General features: G+C 38.6%; 1 protein-coding gene and 1 pseudogene across 1 annotated transcript in view; one reads left to right on the forward strand and one right to left on the reverse strand.

Moving 5' to 3' along the window:
• COPB2 (COPI coat complex subunit beta 2) overlaps positions 1-14,571 on the reverse strand; it is a 32,161-nt gene extending 17,590 nt beyond the window's left edge. The window contains exons 1-6 of the mRNA XM_054479738.2: positions 14,312-14,571; positions 8,077-8,214; positions 4,174-4,260; positions 3,841-3,967; positions 2,841-2,989; positions 266-412 (exon numbers count right to left, since the gene is read on the reverse strand). Coding sequence (XP_054335713.1) covers positions 266-412; positions 2,841-2,989; positions 3,841-3,967; positions 4,174-4,260; positions 8,077-8,214; positions 14,312-14,314 — 651 coding nt within the window. The 5' untranslated portion in view covers positions 14,315-14,571. The remainder of the gene's footprint in view (positions 1-265; positions 413-2,840; positions 2,990-3,840; positions 3,968-4,173; positions 4,261-8,076; positions 8,215-14,311) is intronic.
• LOC129034371 (U6 spliceosomal RNA) lies at positions 13,015-13,114 on the forward strand (annotated as a pseudogene).
• Positions 14,572-24,311: the final 9,740 nt, after the last annotated feature.

Below are 24,311 nucleotides of genomic sequence, written 5' to 3' on the forward strand. Positions count from 1 at the left end.
GAGGATAATTCAACATTAAAATGTTAAAATTTCTAAATGCAATTATGAAATGAAATATGAACATGTTGGTATTTTATTTTTAAAATCTTGGTATGCATTGTTTTCATTTTTATGGAGAATTCTGGGAACACAGTTTAGGTGCAAATACTGATACCTTAAGTTATTATGCTGTGAACAGATTTCAACAACCCAAGTCTTAACTGTCTTATAAGACATAGTAAGAAACATATCTAACATATGGAAGTAAGGTTATGAAAAACTGTACCTGATAATCCCATATTTTAACAAGACGGTCATCTGCACCTGAAATGAGGTATGGCTTGTCCCCACCACTGTAGTAATCAATGCAATTCACGCCTTTCTCATGTCCTTCCAAAGTGAAGTTTGGTGACGAAGAGCCCAACTGCCACACCTGCAGAGAGAAACAGCATCTGCCAGTCAATATGGGGCCTTGCTTTTCAAAAGGCAAATCCACCATATTTCTGACACATTATGTAAAATGCCAAAGCCCAGGAGAGAAGAGCTATCAAATTTTATTTTTTATCCTGTTTGGTTTTTGTTCTTTCTCATTTTACTTGAATTTTCAGGGAGCGAAATCACTATGGCGTTCTTTAAAAGAAGTGCCAATTTCCAGGCTTTATCTCTAGAGATTATAATTCATTCAATCCACAGTGACGCCCAGGAATCTAGATGTTATGAAATTATTTTATTATAGATTTAATATACAGCTCATGAAAGTAGATTTAGTAAGATATATTAAAAGTTGCTGGGTGTGGTGGCTCACACCTGTAATCTCAGCACTTTAGGAGGCTGAGATGGAAGTTATCACTTGAGCCCAAGAGCTCAAGACCAACCTGGACAACACAGCAAGACCTTGTCTCTACAAAAAAGTAAAAAGTAAAAAATTAGCTGGGCATGAAGGCACACGCATGTAATCCTAACAACTCAGGAGGCTGAGGCAGGAAGATCGCTTTAGCCCAGAAGTTTGAGGTTACGGTGAGTTGTGATCATGCCACTGCACTCCAGCCTAGGCAACACAGACCGTAACTCAAAAATACATAAATAAATAAATAAAAATAAAGGCCTATTAAAAGGTGAAAATTACTGCCTAATTACCAATTTAAAGTGTAGAAAATTGTTAAAAATTACCACAGCACAGAATTAAGCTTTATCTTTACAAATATTTACTGAGTGCCTAGTATATGGGAGGCCCTGTGGGGAGTATAAACGTGTAACAAATGTTTATCAATTACTGTATAAAATAAACTTTATTGGAACTGAAGATAAGACAATTATTGTTCTCAAGATAAACCTAAATTAGTAAAAAAAGTTTACAACTAATTTCAAAGTTAATCTATGTCAAAAGCAAGGATAATCCAATCAAAGGCAAAATAGCTAAGGTCAAAACCCTAAGATATTCAGACACATAACATTTTACATAAAGGAAAACTATTAACAGTGTTTTATATAGGTGAAAGCAAACATGTAAGCAAAAGTTAATTTATTTTAAGTCAATGCATATGGAAATATTTAATTAAATTAATTAATTATTTATTTATTTGAGATGGAGTCTCACTCTGTCCCCAGGCTGCAGTGCAGTGGCGCAATCTCGGCTCACTGCAAGCTCTGCCTCCCTCCCAGGTTCATGCCATTCCCCTGCCTCAGCCTCCCGAGTAGCTGGGGCTACAGGCGCCTGCCACCACACCCAGCTAATTTTTTGTATTTTTAGTAGAGACGGGGTTTCACCATGTTAGCCAGGATGGTCTTGATCTCCTGACCTTGTGATCCACCTGCCTTGGTCTCCCAAAGTGCTGGGATTACAGGCGTGAGCCACCGTGCCTGGCATGGAAATATTTTAAATATTATGATAAAAAAAAAGGAGCATGATTGCCCTCACTGCAACATGTATTAAGCATCTAGGTCAGGTAAGGCACTTTGCTGTTTGCTACTGAATGTCTGGGGAAAGGAAGTGACACATAGTTTCTATCCCCCAAATCCAGTATTTCAGGGGATAAAGATTTCCAAAAACGTGTAATTATAATTCAATCTGAGAAAGGCTGAAACAGAGGCAAAAAGCAATGGAAGAAATGGGATAAGCATAACTGGCTCTGTCTAGAGGTGAAGTGGATGTCTGACAAGAGGTTCTCAAGAGTAAATATTTGTGCTAAACCTTAAAAGCTGAGTAATTCTCCGGAGGAAAATAAAGAGAAGTGCAGGCAGATGGAACGGTTCAATGAAATAAGGTTTTGGGAACATTCATAGCCTCTCTAGAGGATGGTGAGTAGACCAGGGTTTTAGGAGATGTCGCCATAATATTAGCCCAGGCTAGTCCTGGAAATCCTTGTATTCCACACTAAGGCATTTGGACTTTATCCTTAGATCAGGAACTGACAAGATGCAATCTATGTTTCAGAAAGATAACAGACAGCAGTGTGGTGAAATGGAGTAAGAAAGAGAGAATAGAGGCATATGGAATTTAAATGTAAAATAGATGAATGATGAGCAGAAGTCAACAATGAATACTAAAAGGAGAGGACAGTAGTATCCTAAAACGATACTGGCATTTTTCTTATTCTGGGTTTCCAAAGGCTAAAAACTTTTTATAACATGCTGCTTCCACACAGAAAAATGCTCCTCATTAAGAGCACTGAGTTGCCACAATATTTTTCTAAACAGAACATGTCGTTTGGATTAAAATGAGAAATCCTATTTTGACTTCAAAACAGGCTTTTGAGAAAAACTTTTAAGATGGGTAAATTTCTGGCCAGTCAACAGTAAAACACCTAAGGCAAGTATAGTTCACTAATAATGATAACTGACACAAAATGTGGATGCCCTACCTTGATAGTCCTGTCCAAAGAGGCACTGGCAAACTGATTGTTATCTTTGGGGTTGATCACAATCTGCATAACATAATGGGTGTGTCCTTCAAACACTTGTGAGCAAGACCATTTTTTATCCCAGTCCCAGAGCTTAATAAGCATGTCATCTAGGCCAAAAGAAAGTCTCAAGTTAGTTGTAATTCTATTTTTTCACTTCATAACTAAGACACAGTCTTTAGAAGAAGCAAACCTAACACAAACCACATAATCCATGACTTACAGAAATAGAATCAAAACCAAATAGAGTTTTCAAAATGCTTATTTATCTTAAAAATAAATTTAACTCTCTACAGAAAAGTGGAGATAAAATAAATAAAATAGAAATAGAAAATATAAAAATTCTGTGAAAAAACTTAAAAATTCAGTGGGCATTAAAGAATGGCCAGAGTAATGTAAGTTTGAGTAGAATCTAAGCATGACTGAATAGTGATAGCAATGACTATGTAGAGAACAAGCATTTGCCCTCACAAGATTGGTTTTTAAAAAGTCTTTAATTACTTCTCAATTTTTAATTTAAAAACATTTCAAAGAGCTATTACTAATTCAGTGCTACTTCTTTTTCCAGTCCTCCAAGAGGTCTACTATTTATACACAATACCAAGGAGCAAACTAGTTTGAATATAAAGATTGAACTGAGTAGGGTCTATGCCAATCTGCCAAAAACTCACTCATCAACATGTAAATGACCTTTCTGTTCAGCAGATGTTTAAACATCTAGACTTGTAGGTCTTCTCTGACAGGAATTGGAGCAATCATTACACAAATCCTAAGTACATTTGATATTTCATTAAAGTACAAACGCAAGCAGCATCAATAGCACAGTAATGGATCTAAATAGTTTAAAGGCTGCTTGGAATTAGAATTCTATTTGTAACAGCAGTTAAAGCATAGCATGTCTCAGTGAATGAAAATGAATTACCCAAAGAGACGCATATGACCAAAAAAGGTCATCTCTTACCACTGCTAGTTAGAATGAAAGGCTGGGTTGGATGAACAGCAATACAGCGAATGTAGTCTGAGTGTGCTTCAAACATATGAACTCTCTCCAGAGTATTGTAATTGAACACTCTAATCTGCATGTCATCCTAGAAACAGAAATTTTAAAACCATCATCCCTGTTATCAAGTAAATTATACAAAAAAAGTATATCGCAGACTCAAGGAATAAAGTCTATGCTTCAAAACATTGCTGTAAATAACAAAAAAAATCGGGAATCAAAATCCTGCAACAAATTTACATAATCATTGACCAATTCAGAAAATGGGAATAGAGATGCATATTAATTACTTACCGCTCCTGTCACAACCCAATTCTTCCTTGCAACAAACTTTGCAGCTCGAACAGGAAGATCACATACTTCAAATGTCTTCACCAGTGTCTTTAAAATGTAACAAGAATACACAAATTGAGCTATAAGAAAATAACCACAAAATCTAATCTGTTATATTTCAAACATCCAATTTTTAAGATCACTTCTCATTTTAATATATTCTCAGGCTAAAATATAAAAGCTCAACATTCAAATTTTTAAAAAAGACCAACTATCTTTTAATAGATTCAAAATTAAAACACTTTTTAAAGATAAGAGAAAGCAAATATCCACAAGATGGTATTCCAGATCCTCTGTGCTCCAGCCCTTCCCTCCCTTTTCCAGCGTCACCTTCGGCTGCTCCCAGCCTCACCTCTGCTCTTGTTCTCTCTGACTTGAAAATCCACCCATGGAAACTTGTACTTCCCTTTCATAATGTAGCACCTCATAATTATGTTTAGTGCCAATCTTTCCTGCTAAGCTCTCCAAAGGCAGGAATATTTTTCACACTGTATAGGCAGAGGCTAGAACAGTGGCTGGCACACAATTAGTGTGTAATAAATATTTGTTGAATGAATTAGCACTTAGTTTCTTTTTCTTTTTCTTTTTTTTTTTTTTTTTGAGACAGTCTCACTCTGTCACCCAGGCTGAAGTGCAGTACAGTGGCACAATCTTGGCTCACTGCAACCTCCGCCTCCCAGGTTCAAGTGATTCTCATGCTTCAGTTACCCAAGTAGCTGGGATTACAGGTGTGCGCCACCGTGCCAAGCAAATTTTTGTATTTTTTGTACAGACGGGGTTTCACCATGTTGGCCAGGGTGGTCTCGAACTCCTGGCCTCAAGTGATCCACCCGTCTCAGCTTCCCAAGTGCTGGGATTACAGGCGTGAGCCACTGCACCTAGTCAGTCTTTTTGAAATTGAAACCCGTAAAAGTGACTCATGAATAAGGTACAATTCTTTTGCATGCTTTAGCAATATGATTCCATACAAATGTTATTATTTCTTTTTAATAAAATATGAAAACACCGTGACTTCTATGTTCCTCCAAGCTGCTCAGAATGGAATTATACACATAGGATAAAGGTAGAGACCCTCCTAGAAAGAGCAGAGATCATGGTACCTCTTTGTTCTCCTTCTTTGATGCCTGTTCTTAAAAGTCTGAAAGTCAAACTATCATTTTCCAAACCTTTTTTGTATCAGAGAGCAAAAATGAAATAACTAAGAAACACAATATAATCTTACTGATTGATTAACCATGTGCACTAAAAAAGTAATAGGGACCGGTTCATAAGAACTGTCCTACTCTGACTTTTCAAGCCAGAGTTCAAAGATTCTTTAGACAAAGGCTGAATGAGTAGGCACTTCAATTCCAACCTGTAGAATCACTACCAGCTGACTATAATACAGACACTGAGAGTAGACAGAACATGCAATCTATAACATGGCAGAAAAATCCACAAAAGCTCATGAGGAGCCAACAAATCCAGGGATCTGCTGAGCAGTAAAAATAAAGCAGCTGCAGAACAAATAGCCAAGGTTCAACGTCATGTTAGGGGCTATGACTGATGCAAATAAAGAGTAAGAAAAGCTACACATGCAATACATACAAATACTCAACGTAGATTAGGAAAGTATAACTAATGACTAATACTTATATGGTACTTTATAGGTTTCATACACAATTTTATCTAATTTTATTTTATCTTTTTGACAATCCTGTGATGTAGGCAAGGCAATAATATCATTTTCACTTTAGATAAATAAGGAGGCTCAGCACGGTTAAAAGGCTTGCCTATATAATTTAATCAGCAAGTTGGCTTCAAATCCTAAAATACTATGTTTTTTTAAACCACTGCATGTACCACCTCAAAGAATATATAGTATCTACTTATTTGAAATTCAAGTACATCTAAAAACCTTTTTACTTCCAAAAACCTTTTTGGCTCTCTCAAGAATTTGCTCTCAATACAGGAGTGGTAAATACTGTTGGTGATATAAACACAGGGAAAAAACAGGGAGAATCAAAGACAGATCAATCATTCAACAAAGACTTACTATCTACTAGGAGCCTGACAGTGCATCAGGTAGTGCCTCATGCACTGGACCAACAGTGGGAAATAAGATGAGGGGAATCCTTGTCCTCACAGAACCTCCATTCTTAGAGGAAAGAAGGAAATTATACATGAAACTACCACTGAGATGAATTATGAAAGGGGAAGCAGAGGGTCCTGTCATAGGGCAGAAAAAGGTAGAGAAGAGAAAAAGGAGGCAAAGTGGAAATGTAGATAAAGCAGAGATACATTACAATAAAGCCTAGAGAAAGATAAGAAAAGTACGCCTGGGCTTTAGAACATATGATGATCAAGTGATAGAGCTGAGAGATAGGTAAATGTAGTTGATAAGAGGGAATCCCTAGGAATAATCAGAGAGAGAGGACACCAACATATCTGTTAAACATAAAATCAGAAATATTTTAAACACCTCAAGCACTAAACGAAAAGGAAAAAAAAAAAAACCAGTTATTTGCATCAAAGCAAAAAGAATTCACAAGATAAAGATCTGAAATTGTAGAGAACACAAATACTGAACTAGTGATAAGTGAAATGCATATTATTCATTTGTTGAACAAATAATTATTGAGCATTTACTATGTGCCAGGTAATGTTATAGGTACTGAGATACAGCAGAAAACAAAATGTTAATTTGTATAAAATGTCACTGATGGACTATGATATGGTTTGGATTTGTATCCCCACCCAAATCTCATGTCGAATTGGAGGAGGGCCCTAGTGGGAGGTGATTGGATCATGGGGGTGGATTTCCCCCTTGCTGTTCTCGTGATAGTGACTTCTCATGAGATCTGATGGTTGAAAAGTGTGTGGCACTTCCCACTTCGCTCTCTCTCTCCTGCCATCATGTGAAGAAGGTGCTTGCTTCCCCTTCACCTGCTGCCAAAATTTTAAGTTTCGTGAGGCCTCCCAGTCATGCTTCCTGTTAAGCCTGTGGAACTGTGAGTCAATTAAACCTCTTTCCTTCATAAATTACCCAGTCTCAGGTAGTTCTTTACAGCAGTGTGAGAACAGACTAATACAGGGTATGAGTTTAGTGTACAGTCATTTCTTTCTAAAAGTATAAAGGTGTTTTTAGGTTTACTTCCGGCTTTGGTTCCTTGATCCTATTTTGCCATTTTAAATTCCTCAAATGCGAATTTTACCTGGATTTCAAGAACTTAACTTTGGACGTTAAGGATAATTACTATATAAGTAGACACAACTGTATGGTATAGTGCTAACTATATACTTTGTACTCTTAAATATGGTCTAGGAGGACTAGAAAATATGAGACAAACTAATTTGAAGGATATGTTATTTACTCAGGTGAAAGAGAATAAGTCAAGTATTTAGGCAGACAATCTGTAAGATGTGTGTATAATCAAAAGCTGACTATAAATATTTCCCTGATATAATCTATATGGCTGAGTAAAAGATTTATCTGTGTATCATTACATTGGGCATTTGGGAGAAAAATAAATTTAAAAAGATCATTCTTAAGATAGAGTATTCACTGAATGGAAAACTAACAATTAAATACTTTAGCAAGTGATTCTATAATACCATCAGTTTTCTCAATTTCAAAAAAGAGCTAATACTACCTAAGTCAGAGCTGTTATATTTAAATATTGTATATAACATACCCAGGACAGTTTCTCCTACAAACTATCCCCTCATAAATGTTAGTTCCTTCATATTTAAAATACTTTGTACCAACTTGAGAAAGCAGTTTGCATATAGCTTCTGGATTCTGTTATAGTATTTCTTCTCTTTCACTATAAGCACAGTCTAACATAGTATTTTATTTCTAATAAAGTCCTGAAAAATTCCTACCTGTGTTTCATGATTCCAAACACACACACTGCCATTGTAAAGACTTGCCAACATCCATGGCTCTGTAGGATGCAGATCCACACTCTTAACTCGATCAGATCTAGCAGTTAGCTTTCTTTTGATATCAAGTCGCAGAGGCTAAAAAGAAACATTAAAAAAATTAAATTGCTAAGCCAAATAAAATACGTTTGAGATTTTAACTAAATACAGTGCATGAATAGGCCTACAAAACAATTCAGCCACTACTTTGCTAAGCTTTTGAAACAGTTTCAAGTCTAAGCACTTATTTCTTCATTTACACATCAAAAAAATGAGAATATTTAACATTTTAAGATTTACAGCAGTGGTCTTCAAGCTTTTTGCTCTAAGGATTCCTTTATAGTCCTTAAACATTTTGAGGACCCCAAAGAGCTTTTGTTTATGTGAGTTTTAGCTATTGGCATGTTACCATGCTAAAAATTAAACCTGAGACAACTTCAAAATATTTATATATTAATTCATTTTCAAATAACAAAAATCCAGTACATGTTAACTAAAATAACATGTTTTTATGAAAAATAACTATGTTTTCAAAAAAATTTAGTGAAAAGAATGGCAATATTTTACATTTTTGCAAAACTCTTTATAATCTGACTTAACAGAAGACAGATGGTTTCTCATTATCTGCTTCTGCCTTCGATATGTTGTGATATGTTGTTTTGGTTAATGTCTACAAAAGAATGCCTGGTCTCACAGATACTTAGTTGGAAAGTGAGGAGTATCTTAATAGCTTTTTCATTACTTGAAATTCTTCAAAATTCGAGAAGTGGTAGTTTCTTAAAGGCTACTTGCAAGGTAAAATCTGAAACCGTATCAATAAGCTGTTTATACTTTGTTACATTAAAATCCATTGGTTTAGTCCATACTTTGAATGGGTCTTTCTCTCATGCATGTTTTTCTAACATTAAGCATTGGTCATTTGGAAAATGCTGGTTCACTGAATTATGCACATCTTCTAGATGCTAACAACATCATTATACTTTATTAAAAAAATTACACATTCACTAATTTCACCACCTACTTCAACTGATAAGCCTTTAAGCATTGGAAATCCATCAAGTTCAGTGAGTTTTTCAAAATTCGAACTTTCACTTGAAAGCTTTAATTTTATCATTAGCAACAAATACTGTCAGGGACCAGCCAACCTTTCAGGTTTTTAAAAAATGTCTACCAAATATTCAAGTCTGAATAAGCAGAGTTTCTCAGTCATTGTTTCCAGTAAAGCTCACAACTTAAAAACGGTACAAGTGTTTCCCCTTTACCATACTTCAGTATGCAGTAGAACTGCTTTATGCATACTCCCCATTTCACCACACAGAATTTAAAAGATGCATACTCAAGTGTGGAGAGGCAATAAAATTTTTACTGTTTCATCAATGACATTCTTAAGTGAAACTGACTTTTTAAAAAACTGTGTCACAATGAAGAATATACTAACAGTACAATTTGGTGTCACTTCACTAGCAGTTTTTCCTTCCACTACTTTTACACCATCAGTGCAAATATCAACATTGTGAAAGGTGCCAACAGCGTCTCACTGTTAAGAAAATAATTTTAATTTGTGGACCTCCTAAAAGAGTATTAGGGACTCTTAAGGAATCGCAGACCACATTTTGAGAACCTCTAGTTCATATAATTATCTAGTAAATAAATTTACTTTTTTTTTTTTTTTTGAGACGAAGTCTCGCTCTGTCGCCCAGGCTGGAGTGCAGTGGCGCCAATCTCTGCTCACTGAAACCTCTGCTTCCCGGGTTCAAGCGATTCTCCTGCCTCAGCCTCCCGAGTAGCTGGGACTACAGGCGCATGCTACCATGCCCAGCTAATTTTTTGTGTTTTCAGTAGGGATGGGGTTTCACCGTGTTAGCCAGGATGGTTTTGATTTCCTGACCTTGTGATCCGCCCGCCTCGGCCTCCCAAAGTGCTAGGATTACAGGCGTGAGCCCCTGCGCCTGGCCAATGAAATTTAAATCATTGATTCACAAATCACAATTTTGTGCCCAGGTCAATAGTGTCATATCAGGAAATATTCTGAAGAAGTGTTATTCATGAGGTCCTAGTAACCATAAAGCATAATACTGAGTTCTTTGGAGAAAAGTGGTAGATTTATCTTGGCAAAAATACTAGTAAATGCTAGGTAATGTAATGTGTGATCAATAAGGGTTATATCCCTGTGCATGATGGCCTTTGGTGTCAAATGGGAATGTTTGAAATATTTTAATGGATTTAAATTACAGAAACTTAATGAAAATTGGAACAATTTAAAACAAAAATAAAAACATTCTCTCAAGTCAGAAAATATGAATCGTTTATAATAGCATTTTCAAGCCAAATTCTTCCTTTGAATTACAGAACAGATAATTATTTGTATAACTATTTTCTCCATTCTCCAAAAAATGCCATTCTAGGAGAAAAGTTAATTTATTATATACAATGATATCTTAGGGCAGTGGGCTTAATTCTCTCTAGGAGGCATGCTGAGAAAAGACTGATTTAAAATATATTTCCCCTTCAACAGGTCTTAAACACAACCTAAAAGCTCATTTGGCAAGTTGAGTTACTGTCAAATCTTTATTGCTGTGATCTTCTATGATGATCATGAATGGGACAGAAATTTAAGGTTACTTTTTAATATAAAAAGAAGATTTAGCAGAGATAACTTCCTGAGACAAAACACCTCACAATGCTTTTACTCATCTTTTTTGGGGATTTTTATCAAATTTGGGTCATTGACTACTTCAAGTCTTGCTCTATCCAAGCCTCCTTCACTTTCAGCAACAACCTTTACCTCTTACTTTAAAAGATCAGAGTTCTCTGGCTCTTCTCTTCAATTTCCTCAAAAATGTTTTCACTGTCATCAATTCCTTCCTCTCTCCAATTTTCTACTTTCTTTCTTTTTTTTTTTTGAGACAGAGTCTTGCTCTGTCGCCCAGGCTGGAGGGCAGTGGTGTGATCTCGGCTCACTGCAACCTCCACCTCCCAGGTTCAAGCGATTCTGCCTCAGCCTCCCGAGTAGCTGCGGACTACAGGTGCCTACCACCACGTCCAGCTAATTTTTGTATATTTAGAGACAGGGTTTCACCATATTGGCCAGGCTGGTCTCGAACTTCTCTCCTGACCTTGTGATCCACCCACCTCGGTCTCCCAGCTCCAATTTCTACTTTCAAGTCATCATCTTCACATTCCTTGCTAGTTCCCAAAATCAAGGCTTTTTACTTCATTTTTGAATTCTGCCCCATAAATTACTATTACAAATTTTAACTTCTTTTTAAATCTCTATGGAGTCAACAGGTATGAAGAGTCTATTATGTACCAGGCAGGAACCATGGTAAGGATTTTCATATAAGCCAGCATATCTCACAATTTTCCTCCAGTAATGAGGAAATTGGATACTTATAAACTGTGAACATTTTACTTTAAAATATTTTAAATTATTGATTATTGAGTAAAAGTGATGCTCCATAAGTTGGGCCAAGGAACTCTGAGCAACCCCAGTAAACCTCTACATACTCCCAAAGCACAAATCTCAGTTTAAAAAAGAACAGGCAGCCAGGCGTGGTGACTCATGCCTGTAATCTCAGCACTTTGGGAAGCTGAGGCAGGAGGATCACCTGAAGTCAGGAGTTTGAGACCAGCCTGGCCAACATGGTGAAACCCCATCTCTACTAAAAATACAAAAAAAAAAAAAAAAAAATTAGCTGGACGTGGTGGTGCACGCCTGCAGTCCCAGCTACTCGGCAGGCTGAGGCTGGAGAATCACTTGAACCTGGGAGGTGGAGGTTGCAGTCAGCCACGATTGCACCACTGTACTCCAGCCTGGGCGACAGAGTGAGATTCTGTCAAGAAAGAAAGAAAGAAGGAAAGAAGGAAGGAAGGAAAGAAAAGAAAAGAGAAAGAAAGAAAGAACGAACGTACGAATGAACGAACAGGCAAGGGTTCTTGTGATAATATTTCTCCCAACAGTTAAGTGACTATTTTGAATAAGACAATGTACTAGGTACTTTGGGACAAAGATGATTAGGATGCTCACACTGTATCCTCAACTTTAAATATATCCCTCCATCTTCCAAAAGCTGGATGCATTTAGGACTCAGCTTAAATGCTACTGCCACCAGTAAGACCTTTCTAGTTAACCCTAGCCTGAAGCATTGTTTCCTAGAGAATCCTATAGGATTTCATTTTAACTGTTCATGGTACACTTGTGTACACATCTTTTCTTGCTTTCTAGAGTAGATCCTCCTTAAAGCCAGGGTCATTGCTTATACATGTCTTTATCTCCAGATCACCTTATATATTTGAGTATGGCGGTTTAAGGACAGATACCATAACACAAGACTAGAAAGCCATGATGGATTTAAATTTCAGTTCCACCACTCATTTCAGATGTGCAATAGTGGGCAAATTTACTTAACCTCTTTCAAGTTTGACTTATGTAAAACAGGAATATTATTATTATCAACCTCTTAGTGCTGTAAGAATTAAATTCAGAGTTAACCAGTTAGAGCAGTGCCTGACCTACAGTAACCACTTCACAAACATATAATTCTATCTCCCAGCTGCTGTGAGAATTAGGCAGCCATGTTTAGCAAAGTGTAAAGTGCATGGCACACACTAAATATTCTATGGTAAATGTACAAATGAATAAATTCACGTTTTGTATTTTCCACAAAGGATTTAAAATATATAAAGAATGAAGGCAATATTTCATTATATAAATACACTGGTAAATGTAAAGACAGCAAAAGAAAATGAAATTAGGCAGATCCAAGAGCCTTTTCCAAAAACGTCCATTACTGCAACCACAGCAGACCCAAACTAGAGCAGGTAGTTAGTAATATGAAGTGCTCTAATTAAGAGGCTTGAGGTCTTGTTCAGGGACTGTAACCTGGGTGCCCAAGAAAGTCCAGGGATGGTACTAGCTTCAGCAGCACATACAGAGAGAAGATTAGCGTGGCCCCTGAGCAAGTATGACACGCAAATCCGTGAAGTGTTCCATATTTTTTATAAAACAAATTAAAAAAAAAAAAAAGAAGGTCCATGGATGGGGGGGGGGGGTGTCTGTGAATGAATGCACTAAATTTTAGGCAAAAATGTTTGTTTCTCTGTGCATTTTCTCTGGGAGTATTCCTAACTTTTTCCTCTGTTTCTAGTTCCAACTTTGCCACAATTAACCTTGTGGAAACATAATTTAAAAAAATTTTTTAACTGAAGATGAGGGACTTAATCCCTAGCGTCTTCAAGCTCCAAAATGTTTGATTCTGTGCTTCATAACACGTTTTTTTTTTTTTTTTTTTTTGAGACGGAGTCTCGCTCTGCCCCAGGCTGGAGTGCAGTGGTGCGAACTCGGCTCACTGCAGCCTCCGCCTCCCGGGTTCAAGCGATTCTCCTGCCTCAGCCTCCCAAGTAGCTGGGACTACAGGCGCCCGCCACCACGCCCGGCTAATTTTTTTTTCTTTTTTTGCATTTTCAATAGAGACGGAAGATATTCTTACACTATTGTTTTCTTTCCTTATTATTATAACACTCTTGTGCAAACTAGTCTAGGGCATTTTTTAGGGTTATGGTGATAATAACAAAGTGCTCTAACAATTACTATTCTTACCAGCCACTGGATTTGCAAATGCATAAAAGCACACCAGCCAGTGTTATAAACAGCACCCCCTTCCTCCCAACCCTTCTTCTCCCCTTAGAAACCGAACAGCTGAGATATCAAAGCATTTGAAATTCCACTTTTGACTCCATATACATTTGTTTTTGGCTTCTTTGCTTGTTTATAGTTTGTAGCCAGCACACACTATCCCCGGAATAAGCCCAACAGGAGTGTAGATTAACTACCACCATTTTAAAGGCAAACTTTAGTTTTACCAAAGCCTCCTACGGAATTCAACACATTCGGCTTCTGTGTTTCCCGACACCACTGATCCCGCTGCAGACTGCAGGAGCTCTGGCAAGCGCCACAAGCGCCAGGGGAGACAGAATCCCTCAGTAGCAGGCATTGCCTCCCCAAATCACCCCGGTCCCCTGGGCCCCACCGCCTTCTCCCTTCCTGGAATCAAAGTGGACCAAGACCTCGCAAGGCCTGAGGCGGCGGCCGCAGCGGGAGCCCAGACCACTGCTTAACGCGGCCCTCAGTCCAGAAGCTCCAGGAATCGGCCGTAACCTATGGGATCCCGCTCCCTTCTACGGGTTTTGGACCTACCATGGCTGTGTCGGTCCGATCCCGGGAACCCTCGTTTGTCACCGGCTACTCAGGCCCTGAGAGAAACCCACCGATCCACTGACCGTCAGACTGACTGACGTGGAGCTTCCGGGAGACGATTCTCGCGATAGTCAGAGGCCAGGGCCGGAGCGCCTGCGCAAACTGCGCGCAGGACCGTCGTTTCCCAAGCCCCGCCCCAGTTTCCTAGGCAACGTGGCCTTCCAGCCAGCTGGTAGTGGACCTGAGGCCGCCGGGAAGGAGGGGTGTGGCCTACACCACTGAGGGCTGTGACCTGGTGCAGCTAAGCTTGGATCCCGACCAGAAGATAGAGATTGAAACGATGAGGAAAACGAAGTGCCTAATCCCGGCTAGACGCTAACTGCAGGGCAAGCTCCCCAGTGCTGTCGTTGTGTTTCGGAGGCCGAGAACCGCTATCGGGCTTCCTCGGACTCTGGCCCTGGAGCGGGGAACCTCGAGGGAGAAGGCGAAACGAGTCTCCAGTGTGTTCTTGGGGCTTGGTGCGAGGCCCGGAGAGTTCTCTGCAGGCCCTGGCCCGGGCACTGATTAAGGCCGCGAAGAGACTCACCGGGCTGCGGGCTTAGCTTCAGGCTTCTGAAGTCAGAGGGAGGGCTGACAGCTTCCACTTCTGGAGCTCCCCGGGAGACGGCAACTACCCAACCGTGTGTGTGTTTGTGTGTATGTCTTTTGTTGAGCATCGGCTGGCTGTGTTATTCATCCAACAAATATTTATCGATCTTCAGCAGTGTGCCAGCCATACCTTCCTCTCAAATCTTCACATCAAACCTGAATTATCTCCATTTAATGATGAGGAAACTCGGGCTCAAAGAAGTTAAGTGTTCTAGCCAAGACTGCATAGTAAGTGGTAGATAAAACCTCAAAGTTGGGCCGGGCGCGGTGGCTCACGCCTGTAATCCCAGCACTTTGGGAGGCCGAAACGGGTGGATCACCTGAGGTCAGGAGTTCGAGACCAGCCTGGCCAACATAGTGAAACTCCGTCTCTATTAAAAATACGAAATTAGCTGGGCGTGGTGGCGGGCGCCTGTAATTCAAGCTGTTCCAGAGGCTGAGACAGGAGACTCGCTTAGAACCCAGGAGGTGGAGGCTGCAGTGAGCTGAGATGGCGCCCCTGCGCTCCAGCCTGGGCAACAGAGCAAGACTGTCTCAAAACAAAAAACCTCAAAGTTTGTGCTCTTTCTACTACGTAAAAATCTCTCTTCATTAATGTGGCTGAATTCTAAGGACCTGTGCCATAGGTGTTACACTACACAATAAAGTTCGAGGACATTTGCTTATCACACACACTGCACATCTCCTGTAGTTCCTTTTTTTTTTTTTTTTTTAAGAAAACATGTGGACCATATAAAACTTGCCCTCTGGTTACACGTACAAACGTGTATCTTTAACTTGAGAGAGATCGTAAAGTCTTTTCAGACCTCCAGATTTTCAGAAAGGCAAAAAGAAAAATTATATATTTGTGTGTGTAGATAATGATAATCAGAGGGAGATGATTTTGCACGAAATTATTTGGCTTTAGTAGGAGCCTTGAGCTAATGTGACTCTCTTCATGGGCCTCAGTTTTCATCATCTTAAAAAAAAATCCAGTTACATAGTTTCTAAAGATCCTTACGTTTTTTTCTTTTTATGTTTCTGTGGCATTCAATAGTGGAAAAAAGAGTCTGGAACTGGAGTTTAGTGCCAGCAGTGTGATCTTATGTAAATTGAGACTAATAATTCTAATAATTGCATACTTTGCTTACTGTATGGAGTGACTGAGGATCCTGAGTTGAAAAAATTATATGAACTATACCTAATTTGCTTGAATAGTGGAACTTTCAATATTTCTAATTCCTGGATACTCTTGCACTTGAGAGAGTATTTTTGGATTTGGCACAGTACTAAGTAATACAAAATAAAATGATGGATCTCTATTGTCAAGGGGCTCAGCTGGGAATACTTAAATCTTTGTATACCACTGGGCACCTAAGGGTCTACCTAGCTGGTGTTGCGGGCCTGAACCCCCAAGTGTCATTCTTACTTGGACTATATCTTTTCTCATGTTTTCCAGTGCAATTAGCCAAAATTAAGTCCTGCAATTGTAGACTGTAAATTCACTCTTTTAACCATTACATACTGAATGTGTACTATATACAAAGCACTATACTAGTTGCTGCCTTAAGATATTACCCATAGAATTTGGTGTTGGATTTTGGTTGAAATAAATTTTAAAGAAATAAAATTATTAAATAGGAACTAATACATAACATTAAATATACACGTGTATTTCACTATGCGTTTGACTGTGGGTTTAAATTAAAATCTTTTTTTTACTTGGTTTAGAGGAGACTGGAAGGTTAGGAAAAATAACCGTTGGGAAGAAAAGAAATACAGACAAGCTTAGCAGATTGGTAAAGGGTTTCCCAAGAGGTTGACTGCAATTGATTAACAGATCTTAAAGTCTTACCTAGTCAATTTCTATGATAGCTATTTCAGCCCTGCCTTTTTGTAGCAGCTGGGAGAATTCCAAGTGGGAATTCAGGTTGCAGTGCCTCTGTAAGTACCCTATATATACCGTTCCCTTCCCACCCTATTTCTACCTCTTCATAAGAAGTTGAGGAAAATAATTCCTTGAGAAAGAGTCAGGGTTTTTTGTTTATTATTTTATTTTATTTGTATTTATTTATTTATCTTGAGATGGTGTCTCACATTGTCACCCAGGCTGGAGTGCAGTGGCGCCATCTCGGCTCACTGCAACCTCCACCTCCCGGGTTCAAGCGATTCCCCTGCCTCAGTCTCCCCAGTAGCTGGGACTACAGGTGCACGCCACCACACCCGGCTGATTTTTGTAGTTTTAGAAGAGATGGGATTTCACCATGTTGGCCAGGCTGATCTTGAACTCCTGACCCCAGGTGATCTGCCTGCCTCGGCCTCCCAAAGTGCTGGGATTACAGGCTTGAGCCACCACACCCAGCCTTGTTTATTATTTTTAAATATACATGTGTTATCACTTAGCTAAGTGGTAAGTACTAGCATGAATAAGAACCTAGTTTCTCCCTTCAAAGGGGTTACAATTTATAAGCAGGAAAGGTTATTTATGCACAAATAATTGAATACCAGGCAGAATATGAGTACCTTCTGAGAGAAGTACCAATAAAATACTCTGAAGATAAAATATCCAGCTGGGGAGATAAGTTTCATAAAGGAGGTAGAATCTGAGGTGGACTTTGAGGTGAAGAGTATACGGCATGTTTGAGAACCAAAAAAGGTCCAATTTGTTTGGAGAATGGTATTCAGTTAGAAGAACGGTGAGGGAGAAGGTTGAAGAAGAAGGTTGGGGCTAGAATCTGGGGATTTTTAAGTTGGGAGAAATTGAGCTTTGAGTCAAGCAGTTGGGACTTACTGGGCCAGAAAGGAAACCTGTTTATATCTGTACTCTAGATGGTTTGTCTTTTGTTGGTGTGTATGACACATTAAAAGAAGTTGAAACAGACTATACAAGTTTGGTGGAAGTGAGTGTGGAAATAACAGTAATAAGGAAAAATTTTTATTAAATGCCCACTATGTGCCTGCCTGCCATTGGAATGTGTACCTTGCGTACTGCAATTCATAAAGTAATACTAAAAGATAGGCATTATTTTCTCCAGTTTATAGATGAAAAACAGAGGCCTGAATTGGTTAAGTAGTATACCTCATGCCACATTGCTCATGACTGACAGACCTGAGATATGAACCTAAGTTATATTTAATGATATTAACATCTTTTTTTGCTGGATTGTAATTTCTCCTTTTTTCCCTGAGAAGCTAGAATCAACTGGATACACAAATGCGTTTGTTGAATTGAGGGAGTGGGAGGCATCCTATTGCTGATGTTTTTAATCTAATGAACCCAGAAGAATACCTTTAATCAGAGGAAGATGTGGAGCCAGTGAATGATAGTGGAGCCAATGAAGGAACAATCAGAGAAAGAGAATCAGGAAAGAAGAAAAAGTGAAAGAAAAAGAAGTGGAGTCAGTGTAGGAACAATCAGAATAAGAGACCCAGAATAACTTTATGTCACAGAAAGAAAAGAAAGGGAAAATGTGACTGGGTGACTAGCATCTTGATAGCTCTAGAGAATGTAAGGAGGCTTAGTATTTGCAAAAACTATTGCCAATGAAATAAATGATTATGAGGACACTATCAGCCTTCAAAAAAGTTGAATGATACTAGGGAAGGCAAGTTTACAAAGGGTTTAGAAATTATTAGATGATAAAAAAAAAAGTGGAGGTCATCAGTATAAACTATTTTACCAAGCAATTAGTGAAGAAAGGCAAATGTTGATGTGAGAGGTGTCTCACTGTAAGTGGGTTGACTGTTCCTGCATTTAGGGCGTGCTTGATTTAATTATGATAGGGCTCCAAATGGATGCAGGCCACTAAATGGACCTTTGTAGTGTGAGTAGGAACTAGCCAGTTAAATGTCAAGAGAGTATATCTAGAGCATTTGACTTTTCCAGAGAGGTAAGAATAGTTCAGCATGCCTGGGCCAGAGAGTAAGAAGGAGGAGGATTGAGAAATGGTACTAGAAAGATAAACGAGATTCAGATTCTGAAGATCCATGATAGCCAGTTAAAGGAGTCTGGACTTTATCCTGTAGGCTCTGGGGAACCATTTAAGTATGTTAAGTAGGGTAATCTTCATGCTTCATTACTGATACATCATCACATGTCAGTTACTTTTCCTGTTAGAGGAAATGTTAAGATTATCAGCCTGATTTCTGTATGAGGTGAATGAAAGCGAAAGTTTTGACCACATAGTCAAATAGCAGCCAGCAGCAGACTAAATTGAGTTGGAGAACCACTGAACTGTCTTCCAAGAAAAATGGAGTTTGTGGTTGCCCAACACTTAGAGGCAAATGTTGGACTGATTGCAAAAGCATTGACCAACCACAATGTGCTGTACACTTCATGTGACTACCTTCTAAACATTTTAAATTCGTTAAATTTACTCCATGGGAGTTTGATGTAGGATTCCAGATGCAGAGGATGTTAACTTTTGTTTACCTGAAAGTGTAAAAATCCAGATTATTAGTAATGTGTTTGACTTGTGTTAATTTTACCTTAAAAATTACATTAACCTTATGTTTTTCTAATAAACATTTTTAGAGGAGTCAAAGTTTAAAGTGAGCTTTGAATGAAGCAAAGGAGGTGATTTCGTAGATGGGAATTGCTAGACATTGTAAATATGGCAGTAGACTGGGGAGTTTGTCAGTGACCTCCACAGTGCTCCATCTGTGGATTCGTTCTGTACCCCACTCTTCACTCATGGGGTACAGACCCTATGGTAAGTCATGACCAGTGGGCTCTGGGTACTTCTTTGCCCCGGGGTTGTCAAGTGAAGTGAATCTCTGGGTCTTAGTTTTATTACCTACAAAATAATGGACAGCATTAGCTCCAAAGTCTCTTCCTGTTGTAAGCTTTTTTATACTTTTGAGTCTGTGATTCTATGTTCTTGTCAAACGAAGTGGATGAGGGGAGTGGCTGCAGGATGTTTCAATGGGCATTTGTCTTTACTTAATTCATGTGCCAGTGTAGTAGTGTTTCTCACATCTTTCATAGCATGCATTGTTCTTTTTATCTGGAAGCCACCTTCCATCAGCAAATTTTTGTTGAGATTTTGTTATGCTTGGAACAATGCTCTACAAACCTGAGGCTCCTGGGGCTCAGGACAAGGAGCCTGGTAGGCATGAGGGGACAAGGAATACAGGCCCAAGTGTGCCTGGTATGTAGAGGTCCCAGGTGAACATTCTCTCAACCAACGTTTAACTTTCTTTCTAGGAAAAAGATTTCACAAAGTTTTATATAAGCAAGTAGATAGGTTTAGAGTAATTATGTTTCCTTAAGAATTATGTCCTTGGAAATGACAGTGCTGCATATAAATAAATGAATAATAATGATGAATAGCCTGAATATCTGGCATATAGCAGTTACCTTTAAATTAATTGAAAAAAATTTAATGTAAAAGTGAAATATCTGGAGTGACAAGGCACTGCACAGTGTGATTTTCATCAAATTGCTTTATTCCTCTTTCTTCTAAAGCATTTGTCAGTTCAAGTTGATCTAAGGGCATTACTGAATTTGAGTTCAAATGTACTCCAAGTCCCAAGGTTTAAAAATGAATTCATGGGGCTCTGAACTCATGATATGCTTTTGTATCTGAAGATGATCATCCAAAACATATTGAGTAGCACTACGACAGGACTTTTCATTTGATGTCAAAGCAACTTCACATTGATAGTGTTTGATATATTCACTAAAATCCAAATAAAGCTATTGTCTCTAGGAAGAAGAAATTTTTTATTTAGCTAAATATGGCCATACTTTGGTGCATCTCACACTGACAATGAATATAGATACAACTTTATCCTAAAAGGGTTTATATATAAAGTGTAACATTCACTTTATATACATACATATAGATAGACGAATAGACATAAATAAAGTCAATATCTGAAAGAAGTAGAAGATTACAAGTGATTGTATTTTCTATTTTTCTATTATATACTGTGTAATAAAGAAACAAAGTTATTTATTTATTTATTGTTTGAGATGAAGTCTAGCTCTATCACTCAGGCTGGAGTGCAGTGGCACGATCTTGGCTCACTACAACCTCTGCCTCCCAGCTTCAAGCAATTCTCCTGCCTCAGCCACCCGAGTAGCTGGGTGTACAGGTGTGTGCCTCCATACCTGGCTTGTTTTTTTTGTATTTTTAGTAGAGACAGGGTTTCACCATATTGGCCAGGCTGCTCTCGAACTCCTGACCTTGTGATCTGCCCACCTCAGCCTCCCAAAGTGCTGAGATTAAAGGCGTGAGCCACCATGTCCAGCCAGAAACAAAGTTATTTTAAGCAAACAAAACGTACCAAAGGAGCTTGCCATTTTGAAGAAAGCTTATTTTAAATCTGCCCACAGCAGAGAAATACCTCTTATTTTCTGCATAAATCTGGATTCTCATTTTATAAAGCCCACTAGGGTGAAACGAAATGATACAGTCATATTCAGGAATGAACAGTCCACCAAAAGAGAATATGCAATTTCTGTCTCAGTGTTTCAAGGGAACTCAGAACTAGGTTCTGAGAAAAAAAAATGGATTTTATGGTAAGGGGTATTCCTGGTAGAACTAGACAAGAAAGCAGCATTATTGAAAGGTTTAAAGTTGAAAGGGGAATCATAAGGCAGATGATCCGGGAGCAGAAGGTTGAGAGCTGTTAAGGATCCTGGTGGAAGGGTTGTAAGCAGGGCTCATATTCAGTTAGTATGTACTAGTGTTGCCAATGCATGTATTAAAATATGGAAATACTTGTTGCTAAATAGCCTCTGCCTTGAATGTCTGCATTATCCTAGCTGATCAGGTTCCTCCCCTGGGGCTTTTCCACAATCCAGCCACTAAAGTGTTTAACAATTTATACCACAGGGGGCCCCCAGGATCTTGATCCTATGTAGCAGCCAGGATCTGGACTTACATTAGGTGTCTTTTCTGATTGATGTGTACTGGTACTTAGCATTATTAAATATTTTGAATGTCAACCCTGCCGGTAAGGGATAAGGAACTGGTCCTTGATGTACCAAATGATGAGGAGTCAAGGAAAGGAGAAAGCAGGTATTTTCCACCAACAAGCTATATTTGCAGCAGGGAAAATTTTTAAGGTAGGGCTGGATGGTCTCTGTCAGCCACCTCCCACCTCTCAGGTACCCTCTCATCCCTTTTCACCAACTCTGTGTGCCATAGCAGGGCCTTGTTTTACAACTTTCTCAAACATGGGTCTGATTAACTTACGACCTTATCCATTACTCTTAAAATGCAAGCAACGTGGATTTTTCAAGCTTCTCCCAGAGTGTCCAGAACTTTATAGGGGACCACAGACTAAGAACAGGGACCAAATTTGTTCTTGAGTGGCACTGTTTGTTGTTGTTGTAAATTCTAGGTTAGCACTAATTTTCTTTGACCACATTAAACCTTTATCGGTCTACCCTTTACTGACACGCTGTTAAGCAGCCTAATGTTAGTTGCTCCTTTTAAGAGAATTTTCTCTGACTGTTTTAAGATTTTCTCTTTATCTTAGGTTTCTGCACTTTCATAACCAGCTGTCTAAGCATGAGTTTCATTCTTTTCTGCGTGGAATTGATTGAGTCTTAAATCTGTGAATTGGTGTCTTATCAGTTACAAAAAATTCTCAAGCTCTACCCTATTCTCTTATCCACTGCTTCCTGGCATGCCAATGTTAGGACTTTGTACTATATTCTCCTATATTCTCCACATCTTGTATATGTGGTTATTTTTTTCCTCTCAGTACTGCATTCTATGCATGGTCTTCTGACCCCACCTCCTCAACCGGCCTTCCAGTTCATTATTTCTCTCTTATACAGGTATTGGCAATATGCTGCAAATATGATTGTTGAGTTTTTATTTCAGTTACCGTGTTTTTGTTTTTAGTTTCATTTCTTTCCAGACATGATATGTGACTTTTTATAGTCTACTATAGTTAATTTCAAGGTTGCCATTCATTTCTATAAACATCGTAAGCATAATTGTTTTTTAACCTAGGTCTAATAGCTGAAGCCTGTGTGGGTCTATTCCTTCTCTCTGTTGTTTTGCTGATTCTTATTCCCTTGGTTATTTGTTATCTTTGACTAGGTAACTGGCAATTGTCCTCAAATTATTTAGGAGGATACTCTGAAACCTAGTCTGGGTGTGTCCTCTTCTAGAGAGGCTTTATTTTGTTTTTGTCAGGCACCTGGGGACAACAGTTGAGATCTCCTCACAGCACATGCATGGCTTAAAGTCTGGCTCATGCAGGCTAAGTGTACCCATGGTATAAAGCCATAAGAATTTGGTCTATGGCCACAGCTTCTCTAGGACATTTTGTTTCTTTTTTTTCTTCTTCTTTGCTTAGTACCAAGGCAGTTTTCCTGCAGTCCTTTCAGGTTGAGGGGTAAGAGAGGCAAATTTAGGTCTGGTTTATCCTTAATTTGCATGTGTATTAATTTGGGAAGAATACCCAGTAAGACTCTCCAGTTTCTGTGGGCCGCAGGTCTTGACTAGTATCCATTTGGCCCGTAGTGACTACAGCAGTATTGACAGTTACTTCTAAGGATTTTGATCATTCAGTAGTCTTCTTACTATTTTGGTAGCAGGATTTTATCCAAATGTTGACCTGGAAGTTCTTAATTGTGTTTTCAAATATTTGATTATTTTAAGGTAGTGGTGTTTGTTTAAATATATGTTATCAGTATTTTTGTTGTTGTTTTCAGCAAGAGTGTTGATCTGAATAACCTAGCTTGCTGTTGCCAGAAACCAGACGCCTCTGAGGGAGTTTATAATTGAGTCTTAATACAAGCATTTTAAAGATGAAAGACAATAACAGCGATAAGTTATTCTGATTTAGAGTAGACGAAAGAGGTCAAGGCTTAATTGGCAAGGAGCTGCATAATGGAATAGTAGCTACATTTTAAAAGGAAGTGAGACGGAGGCCTTCCCAGTGCCCTGAAAATGGAACTCATCTTTGGGTGATGTGGCTGGATAAAATTCTGACATATTTGGCAAGAACTTTTCTCATGTTTCTTCATATTCTTATTTTCTTGCAGCATCTCATGGCCTTGGCTCTCTAACAGCTTCTGTTCAATCACCTGTCTCAAGTTCTGCTTCCATTCTCTCTCTTACTGCTCCCTCTCTCACCTGGATAAGAATATGAGTGAATGGTTCATAGCAGTCACTGGTATTCCCTGGTTAGAGCAGAATCTTCTCCCAAGGGGAAAAGTGTACATATACACATTTTTTTTCATACAATTTCTGGGGATACTTGCTGCCTTAGGAGACTGGAAAATTTCATGGAGAAGGAGACACTTAAGAATAGGCCAGAATCAAATGAGATATCTCATTTGAGAGAAATTAGACATCCCTCGAGTGAAGACATATACATGGCTAACAGGTATATGAAAAAATGC

This window comes from Pongo pygmaeus, chromosome 2 (genome assembly GCF_028885625.2).
Source record: "Pongo pygmaeus isolate AG05252 chromosome 2, NHGRI_mPonPyg2-v2.0_pri, whole genome shotgun sequence".
NCBI classification, from domain to species: Eukaryota; Metazoa; Chordata; class Mammalia; order Primates; family Hominidae; genus Pongo; species Pongo pygmaeus.